Below are 9,790 nucleotides of genomic sequence, written 5' to 3' on the forward strand. Positions count from 1 at the left end.
TGTACGAACCAAGCTGTAAGGCTTGAATGCGGCGTACTGATGCCACCTCGCCCCTCCTGCGCTGTCTGTACCCTCCTCACCGCCTGATAAGCGCAGTGTGACAAGCGGCGGGCCCTGCCCCGCCCGCCATGCCGCCCCGCCCCGCCAGTGCGCCTCAGGTGCCGGTCATGGCGGCGGCGGCGCAGCTGCTCCGCGGGGCCGCCCGCGCTGCCCGGGCTCCGCCCGCCCTGGCCCGCCGGGCGCTGGGCTCGGCGCCGCCGCCGGGGGTCCCGGCCACCCGGGGCGGGCCGCGTTGGGCGCTGGCGGGGGCGCTGGGCGGGCTGGGCTTGGGGCTGGGGCTGTGGCGGCGGCGAGCAGCCATGGCGGCGGGTGAGGAGGAGGAGGACGAGGAGGAGGAGCGGCTGCGGCGGCGGTTCATGGCGCCGCCCGTCAGCGGGCTGCGGGAGCTGCGGCGGCGGCGGCGGGAGCTGCGGAGCCGCATGGAGCTGCTCATCATGGAGACGCAGGCTGAGGTGTGCCGCGCCCTGGCGGCCGTGGACCCCGGCGCCGCCTTCGCCGTGGACACCTGGGAGAGGAAGGAAGGTGCGGGGGGACGGGAGCAGCCCCCCGGGGGGCGGCCGGGTGTGTGTGTGGGGGGGGGGCTGCGGCCCCGGCGGGGCGCTCCCGGCCCTCGGTGACCGTCGGCGCGGTGCTGGCCTTGGCAGGCGGCGGCGGCATCAGCTGCGTGCTGCAGGACGGAGACGTCTTCGAGAAGGCGGGCGTCAACGTGTCCGTGGTGTTCGGGCAGCTCTCCGAGGAGGCGGCGCGGCAGATGAGGAGCAGGGGCAAGACTCTCAAGGCCTCCGCGGACGGTAAGGGGCCCGAGGTTGCCTCTGCGGGCGGTGGGAAGGCAAAGCTGGGCCCTGGCGTCGATGGCATTCCTGTAGCAAAGGTAGTTCTGAGGCCGGGGTGGTGGAAAGCTGGAGCAGTGCCTTGTGTTTTCAGTCGTCATCATCTAAAGGATGCTCTAATGTTACCTTTTTGTTGCGTTTTTTGGACAAGTGTAGAAAAGGTACTTAGGTGCATAAAAATTGTGGACGAGAAGTAAATTTAATTAATAATTATTGCTACCCAACACAATAGATTGTCTTGTAGTGGACCAATAACTTGGAAACTAAGTATAAATAGTGATGTTCCTTACATTATAATAAATGAAGTTATTTGACAAGCTGAAGACTTCTTTTTTTCTGTGCATCTTTTTACCTAGGAAAACTGCCTTTCTGTGCCATGGGTGTAAGCTCTGTTATCCATCCAAAGAATCCTCACGTTCCAACTATGCACTTCAACTACAGATACTTTGAAATTGAGGAAGCAGATGGTAAGAATTATCAGCCATTGTAACACGTATGATGTGTGACTCTGCATGAGGAAAGTGGGAGTGCATAGCTAGGGTTTGAGGTTAAGAACCAATCCAGTTTTCTTCCCAGGTATGCCAATAACAGGTTGTGTAGTACCACATTTCTTAATCTCTGGGGTTTCAGAGTTATGTTAATGTGCAAGAGGCCATAAATATATGTAAAACATTGAAAGAAGCAACTGTAGAATTTAATAGGAGAAAGGCCTGAAGGACTGATAAGCATTCTGGTCAGGCTATGCAACCGTTGTCTCAGAAGCTGGAAGGACATACTGTCAGAAACATCACTCTCTGTGTTAGTTTTTTACCCCGAGTTTCTGCAACATGCTACTGTCAAAGGCAGGCTTCAAAGCTAGGTGCTTTAGCGCCAAGAGGCCATTTGTACGTCAAAGCTTAGGGAGATTTTTCTTTGGATTATATTGACAGAGTATTAAAGATAATTTCTAACCAATTAGTTACCCTGGAATTATTAATGATGTTTCCTTTCTTTGGCATGCAGTAATGTTTCTAGATACTTGAAGTATCCATGAAGTTTCAGTTTCCTTGTCTTGTATAAGGTGTAACTATGACAATAGGAACTGACAGCTCATTTTGTGAAACTGATACTCCGTGGCATCTGGTAGAGTAACATGTCCAAAATATCCAACAAATAGTTCTCACTGCTGTGAAATTTGTTCCATGTTTTCCTGTTTGTTGAATTACCTTGAACTCAAATTTGTCATGATTGTTTAGGGATACCATTGAATAATGATTTTATTTTGTATTGTTCAAGTAGTTGTTGGTGAACCACTAGCAATGTATTTCTGTTTGACAGTTTTTAAAAAAATAGAAAAAATGTTGTTTGCCCTTCTATAGGCACTAAACAGTGGTGGTTTGGTGGTGGAACTGACCTCACTCCAACTTACTTGAACGAAGAAGATGCTGTACATTTTCACAAGACTCTGAAGGAAGCTTGTGACAAGCATGATCCGAAGCTGTATCCAAAGTACAAGAAATGGTATGTGGGGAGTGATGTGCTTGGATCCCTGTTGTGGGAGCAGAAGATGGTGTTGGAAACTGTCAGTTAAGTGTGTTCTAGGAAAACTATGTTCTGTTCTGCCTTTTGATAAGTATCAGCAGGCCCTAAAGAAAATCAAGAGATGTGTATTGGGATAAAATGTAGTCTAAAGCAGTCTGCTATTTATGGAGGCCCGAGAGATACTGTTTGGCCATTGCTGCAGTTTTGAAAACTCCATTCCAGTTATTCTGCCTTCAACATGTCCTTCATTCCTTTTTTTTTTTTTTTTTTTTTTGGCCAGGTAGGTAAAGAAGCTTCTCTTTTTAATGTAGAAGCTTCATAATTTTGATGGAGCTGCAGTTTTGTTTCAAGTGACACATTCACAGAGTGTTTAACAGCATATTCTCTAAAGATGTGAATTTTGAATGTTCTTGAGCTGAGAGATGCAGTTGATGGGATCCTTTGCTACTCAGTGGGGGCTTGCTGCTTTGTGTCTGATAATCCTATCTGCTACAAGCTATGGTATCCAGAAGGGAGGGTTAGCCTTTTGTAAGCTACCACATTTTGTCTGAGGACAGGAGATAAAGTGGGTGTTGCAGCTTGGGTGTGAGCCTCTTAGTGTAGAGAAGCACGTCTTAAAACCTTAAGACTACAGTCTGGTTCTCTACGGAATCTTTTTGTGTGCTGGTTCAGAGTGCCTGCCTTAATGGTCAGGTTGTGTGCAGGGAAAGTAGGCTAGCAATGCCAGAGGCAGGGGATCAGAGAGACAGACATCTGTTCTTAGTCTGAGGGCAACTAGACTAATTGTACCCTGTAGACAAAGACGCTGTTCCTAATTCCAGCATAAGTGTTTGCTGTGAACAGCAGCTGTGTAGGGGCATGTGGTTCTCAATGATGGAGTAGCGTGAATCTCCTCTGTGTCACCCTTGTTCCACTCCTCTCAAACAGGAAAGCTCTTATGTTTACCATGCTGCCTTCCTGATACAGCTTTAAAACTTTGGTAACAGTGATTGTGGATGGACACATGTATGGCATGCTAGTCTTGAAGGCAGGCATGATCCCCTTGCTGTTGGTGGTTTCTGCTTCCATTTCTACCCCATGTGAAGGCTTGCAGGGCATGGTTGCCCAAGCATGCAACTGTAAGTTGGGTGTGGATACAATGAATCAGGTGATTTATAGTAATTGCATACCTACGCACTCCAGTAAATACAAAATAGATTAATTCCCACCTCATTGTAGGATAAACTGCACTTATTCTTCCATAAACTTGAAAATGAGCTGTGAACAGCCACTGCTAGAATGACTTCATCTTCTACATTTAACCATTACAATGTCTTTTTCCAAAGAACGCTGCCTCACTCTCTTTTTTTTTCCTGTCCTCTTAAGTGACAGCAGCTTTCTTATCCAGTCTTGGGTTTACCAATTCTTTTAGTTCTGATGTAGAAAATATATACATATATATATATTTTTGTTCACAAGAATGGCAAAAAGAGTAAAGAGATCCTCTTTCAAGTTTATTTCACGTCTGCCTGAAAGCTGTGCAAATAATCTGGGATCTGCATGTAACCCTGTGAATGAAACCTAGAAAGAGCTCCGAGGGTGAAGTTTTGACATCAAGTGTCCCTTCTCATAGGTAGAGAACGTGGATTGGATCACTCCATATGGAAACATTCGCCACGGTTTTTGAATGTTCCATGTTCAGTGACTGTCCAGTGATACGTAGCTTTTCAGGGATGATTTAATTGGAGCTTTTACTGTGTTTGAATGCAGGAGTGCGTTCTGTGTGGTGTTGTACAGTCCTGCTCTCAGCAGGCAGTGAAACAGTGGTGCAGCCAGCACTGTAGGAATTGACTTTTTGTTGCTATTTCACCAGTGCCATCCTGTGCCGTGTAGCTGTTCGGAGTAGTGTTTGTTTCTTTTAATATCGTGGGCCATATCATTAATTGTCTGCTGCCCCTTCCAGGTGTGATGACTACTTCTTTATCAAGCACCGTGGTGAGCGAAGAGGGATTGGAGGCATATTCTTCGATGATTTGGACTCTCCTTCCAAGGAGGAAGTTTTTCAGTTTGTGCAGAGCTGTGCCAAAGCCATTGTGCCTTGTTACATTCCCATTGTGAAGAAGCACTGCCATGACGCCTTCACACCAGAGGAGAAGCAATGGCAGCAGCTTCGGAGAGGACGGTGAGTACTGAAGGAGCAAAAGAATACCTGGGAGGTGGATGAGACTGGTGAGAATAAAATGCGCTAGTTCTTCGTGGTTGTGGGGTTTATGTCCTGAAGTTTATTTTACATTCTATCACAGTGTAGGTTAAGTTTGCACAAGTGCTCAAAAGCTTGCCAGAGGGTTGCAACACTTCCGTGTACAGAACTATTTTTGATATCCAGTGCTGGGTTGCCAGGGAGGTTGCAGAAGGTACCAGCACACCCTTGTATGCATCCCCAACCCTCCCATATGCAGCAGCACAAGCAACCGATATAAAATGCTACAGTTTCTCTGACACCTTCAAGGAAAAAAAAGAAAAAGAGAAGCTCTGTACAAGCAGAGGTGCATGTGTCCTGAATCCCGCCTTCTCCTGCATTCCAGTGATATGGGATATAGGACTGCCCTGTCACAAGGAGCATAAGGGTGAAGGAGTCATGCATACTATTCAATAACGAAGCTAAACTCCAGCAAGTCAACAAATATTTGTACCCAAGAGTGTTTTCAGTTTCTTACATATTTATTTGATCTGATATTTTTCTTGGCATTGAAGTAAGTATGCTGCAAACTCTTTGTGAAGGAATAAACATAAACGGAGGTTTTATTTTTCTGGAATGGTCCAAAGTCTTTAATGTAGACACTTGAAGATGCTTATTACTCTGAATGATTGTTAATGCTGCAAAAGCGTAAGTACATTGGTACATACACAGGTCTCTGTCCTGTGATTGTCTAAGCAGGTGGAGAAATGAGAATACACGTGCTCTGTGCAAAAATGAGGAATCTTGCTTTTTTTTTTTCTGCAAATAAACCTGTGAAAGTGGCATGGAGAGGACATAAGCATTCAAGTTTAGATCACTGGCCTGCGGCAGTTAGTCAAATAAGCATACGTGCTTAATAGGCTAGAACTGTTCCTGGGAGTGCTGGACTCTTGGGATCCATTCTGTAGATGGGATTTAGCAAGCCTGGTAATGTTACAAGAAGGAATAGCTTCTTTAAGCTGCAGCTAGGACTGGCTCAGGCTGCCTGTTGCTCTGGACCTGTTGCAGGTTGAACTAGGCAAAGCTCTTGTTTCTGCCAGTAAGAAAGAGCTCCTTCCTTTCTGTTTCTCTGCTAAGTATTAATACCTCCATACTGGTTGTTAATATAAACCCTACAGAATTGTCACTGCTCTGTCTGCATGCCAAGGGCAGAAAAATTTCTGTTCTGGGACTAACAAGTCCCAGCCAGCATTTTGAAGCTGTCTGACTTTGCTGCTTTCCATACCTCCTCAAGAAACAGGAAAATCTTTTTCTGACCGTGCTGCTGATGCATCCTTCAGAAGGACCTGCAGCATGGAGGACAGCATAGAGGAGTTTTTTACATGTATATGGTCGCTTCCAGCTCCTTTAAGGCTCCTCTTGTCTTGATACCACCACATGAAAGGACTAGTGTAACCAAGCTAAACCTGGTGTCGAGCTTGCTAGCAGGGTGGAGTCCTGGGAGAAATAAGGTCGTACAGCACCATGCACGATACTCTCTGCATAGCTTGTCCACTCATCTGTTAGCTAAGGCCTTACTTCCTATGCTTTGTGCAGTAGCAAGGTTTTATTTTCATTTCCATGCAGAAGATGCTAGAGACAGCCCCAAAACAGGGTTCATTTGACACCCAACACAGCAGAAAGGCTGTTTTTGTTTGACATCTGCTAGCTGAAGAAGGCACAAGCAACTTGTGATTATAAATTTGTTTTTCTGTTGTATCTTCACTACCCATAGGTATGTGGAGTTCAACTTGGTTTATGACAGAGGTACAAAGTTTGGCCTCCTAACACCAGGATCAAGGATTGAAAGCATTCTTATGTCTCTGCCACTGACTGCAAGGTAAGGGCATAGCTGTGTATGGAGTTGCAGGTAGGCATTGTTCTCACTGAAATACTTCGAAGGATTAAATCAAAGGTCTGTTGTGATGTCCAGTCTCTTAACAGCGGTTGGTTCACACTAGCCAATTACATACAGATGCTTCTCTGCTCTGCTACACTCACCCATTTTCTGCTAATGTGTGGCCTGGATATCTTCTGACAAAAAAAAAAAAGGTCATTTTAAATGTTTAGTACCCATAGAGGGAATAGGAAAATCTTTCAACAGGTATTTATTTAGTAGCTCTTTGAAACCGTGTGAAATTCTGGCAATACCTTACAAGCCTGTGGCAAGGAGTTCCATGGTTTGTGCACTGTATGAAAAAGAGCTTTGTTTTCTACTTGCACCTGATGGCTTCATTTGACTTCTCAGTGAATAAACAGATTTTCTTCCAAGAAAAAATCTGTTTTTCTTCACAACAGTTCTTATTTCACAGACTTATATTGTTCATTGTCTGTTTTCCAGGCTGACAAGTGTTCCTCTTCTTAGTCTTTGTACAGCAGCTGTTCCACACCTTTCAACGCATTTACCACTTCAGGCTTAAGTTTTCTTTGTCCCTGCTGATCTGGGAATAAGGCTCAGACAACAGAAGCTACATACTTATATTTAAGATGCAGGTGTGCTGCTGACTCATACGGTGGCATAATGTTGTCTTTATTCATTACTCTTTTCATAATCCTAATACGCTATTTGCTGATTTGGAGCAGGCTTTTTCATAGAACTGTTACAATGCCAAGATCTTGTCTGGGCAACAGAAGTTAAATGAGTCTCTCAATGTGTGGGTAACTTTTCCTCTCTGTGCACTACTTTAGATTAATCAACATTGAATTACACCTACCACGTTATTGTTCAGTTGTTTGGCTTAATGTTAGTGTTTTTCAACTACCTTTTTGTTTTAAATTATCTCACTTAATCTCATAGCATCAACTAACTCTGTCATTTACTATTTACTTTTTTTACTTTTTAGGTTGACTTTAGATATGCCGATTGCACAAATCCGTATCATGAAATTAGTGACCTCCTTCCCCTAGCAAAGCTAGCTGTCGCTTGCTACCCTTTAACTGTGAGGGCTGTCCTATTCTCACCCTACTGCCAACACCAGATGTGTCCCCAACCTGCTGTTGTATCACAGTCCTACCTCTTGATTTCATGGCTGCAATGGTCTGATTTTGCTTGTTTTCACCACCATAAATAGCTCACTTCGCAGCATGAAGGGGTCCTTCCTAGAGGGGAAGGAAATGGAAACAGGTTGTACCCATCACTTTATGACTGCTGACACTTTTCTTCCTGCCATGCCTTTTTTAGTTGACTTTTCAATAAAAGGCGGTCTCTCACCACCTTGGTTTTTAAGCCCAGGATTCAGCAACGACTGGTAGTGCTTCCAGTCCAGCTTCTAGAAGAACTTGCCATCATGGACAGCTGAAAACATTGCATCAGGGTCAAGTGAAAGAATGTGAAACTGGCAATTTCCCTCAGGCCTCATGTCCTCACTGTCTTTTGTTGGGGTTTCTTTTTGACCTATTGTCTCATGATACAAGTGTGGCATGAGACTGTTAAACAGTTTGGAGATAAACCTGCATGTAGGAGGCATTTCTCGTTTTTTTGGTTATTTTTTTCCTGTCTTTTCAGAAGATTGGAAAAAAAAGACTAAGCTAACATTTCTGCTGTATCTTTGCATTACCTGTCTTTAATGAACTTAATGATTTATATGTCACGTGATGTGAGACTATCAACTGTGCATGTAGCACCCTCAGAAAAGGCAGCTGGGCAGTCTGAGAGCATTTCCCCTCTCCCTGCAGGTGGGAATACATGCACACCCCTCCGGAGAGCTCAAGGGAAGCAGAAATCCTGGAGGTTCTCCGCAATCCCAAGGACTGGGTGCACTGACGTGGATCGTGAAGAAGATGGATTGCTTATACTGAGCCATTATGAAAGAACAAGAATGCCTGCGAATCAGCTCATTTGAAGTGCTGCTGCATGGCATTTTAGTATACCTATTTATACTCTTAAATGGTGCCTTAATGATGTTGTAGACTTGTTGTAACTTGCAAGTATGTGAACTCATTATTTAAGAGTGATCAGCTGATGTCATCCGCTGTTGATGTTGCCTTGTGAAGGACTGGTGATACCCTCCCAGGGCTAGCCTGCATGCTTAGGAACTTCCTCAACAGATTTGTTTGACTGCAAAATGTTAAACTACTATGAAATGTTCCCCCAGTGGAATGAAAGCATTATGTATGCCTACACGGCACAGCTCACTATAGGATAATATTGGGATGATTCTAGAAATACTTTTTTAAAGGAATAAATTTAAAATAATAAAGAATAATATTTGTTATGATTTTAAACCTGAATGTCTGCCTTCTTCACCTTGTGAAAAAGATGTGTATTTTGACACTGTTTTATTTGTGGGGGGGGGGGGAGCAAGTGTTGTGAGATGTGCCTCTGTGCCTTTGACTTGACTGACCAGTGAAAGAGCGATTCTGGGTTGGGGTCCTGGTTGTGCCTGGTGTGGGGTGAGAGCTGGCTGTCAGCTTTAAGGAGAAGCTGTCCAATGCTTCTCTCCTTAACTCTCAGCAGTGACCAGCTGCAACAGCGCCTCCCCTCTGCCTCTTGTCAGGGTGGGCTGGGACAGGCCAGGAAGCTGCTGAGTGCTGCCCTGGGCTTCCCCTACAATACCCAGGCTGCTCTGATCGCCCTCCCACGGGCACGAACCGTTCTGGGGACACAGAAAGAAAAAGGCGATCGCCGTCTCCCCGTCGGGGAATCGAACCCCGGTCTCCCGCGTGACAGGCGGGGATACTCACCACTATACTAACGAGGAGCGCGTGCAGGACACGCGGCCGGCCCGCGCCTTCTCTGACGTCACCCCCGCGTGACGCCGCGCGATGGCCCCCGCAGCGCCCCGCCCAGAGGCGCTTTGCTGCAGGGCTCCCGCCGCATAACGCGTGCCCCCGCGCTGCGGGGCGACTAACCGGGAGTTAACCGGGAATTCAGCGGCTGGCGAGGCGCGGCAAAAGCCGGGCATTTCCCCCCCCAGGCACCAAAATGGATCTGGCCCGTACGGGGATCGAACCCGCGACCTTGGCGTTATTAGCACCACGCTCTAACCAACTGAGCTAACCGGCCCGCCTCAGCGCCCGCCGCGCCCCGCGCCGCCCCTCAGGCTGCACACCCGCGGGAGCACGGCCGCAGCTGCGGGGCTGCAAGCGGCTAAAAGGAAGGTGTAGGGACCCCGCTTTTGTCTGCAGGGGCCCCTGGCAGCGTCCCAGGCACGGCCGGGCACAGTGCGGGCAGTGCTCCGGG

The 9,790-nt window shown here is 46.7% G+C and overlaps 1 protein-coding gene, 1 long non-coding RNA gene and 2 other non-coding genes across 5 annotated transcripts in view; 1 reads left to right on the forward strand and 3 right to left on the reverse strand.

Annotated features, from left to right (window-relative positions):
• Positions 1-113: 113 nt before the first annotated feature.
• Positions 114-8,832, forward strand: CPOX (coproporphyrinogen oxidase). Its single transcript, XM_068696098.1, has 7 exons — positions 114-582; positions 705-851; positions 1,247-1,357; positions 2,249-2,390; positions 4,354-4,572; positions 6,344-6,448; positions 8,284-8,832. The coding sequence occupies exons 1-7, from the start codon at positions 129-131 to the stop codon at positions 8,369-8,371; spliced, it is 1,266 nt and encodes a 421-aa protein (XP_068552199.1). The 5' UTR covers positions 114-128; the 3' UTR covers positions 8,372-8,832.
• LOC137863239 (uncharacterized) overlaps positions 7,101-9,790 on the reverse strand; it is a 7,111-nt gene continuing 4,421 nt past the window's right edge. For both annotated transcript variants that reach the window (XR_011100766.1, XR_011100765.1), the window contains exon 3: positions 7,101-7,707. This is a non-coding gene — a long non-coding RNA (uncharacterized lncRNA). The remainder of the gene's footprint in view (positions 7,708-9,790) is intronic.
• TRNAD-GUC (transfer RNA aspartic acid (anticodon GUC)) lies at positions 9,237-9,308 on the reverse strand. Its single transcript has one exon. It is a non-coding gene; the product is annotated as a tRNA-Asp (tRNA).
• Positions 9,540-9,613, reverse strand: TRNAI-AAU (transfer RNA isoleucine (anticodon AAU)). Its single transcript has one exon. It is a non-coding gene; the product is annotated as a tRNA-Ile (tRNA).

Source organism: Anas acuta, chromosome 1 (assembly GCF_963932015.1).
Source record: "Anas acuta chromosome 1, bAnaAcu1.1, whole genome shotgun sequence".
NCBI lineage: Eukaryota > Metazoa > Chordata > Aves > Anseriformes > Anatidae > Anas > Anas acuta.

What these genes read in the sequence shown, in the direction of transcription:
- CPOX (XM_068696098.1), top strand. Translation starts at nt 129, where the DNA reads ATGCCGCCCCGCCCCGCCAGTGCGCCTCAGGTGCCGGTCATGGCGGCG. An exon ending in CACCTGGGAGAGGAAGGAAG is followed by an intron (nt 583 to 704) that starts GTGCGGGGGGAC and finishes TGGCCTTGGCAG; the next exon opens with GCGGCGGCGGCATCAGCTGC. An exon ending in TCTCAAGGCCTCCGCGGACG is followed by an intron (nt 852 to 1,246) that starts GTAAGGGGCCCG and finishes CTTTTTACCTAG; the next exon opens with GAAAACTGCCTTTCTGTGCC.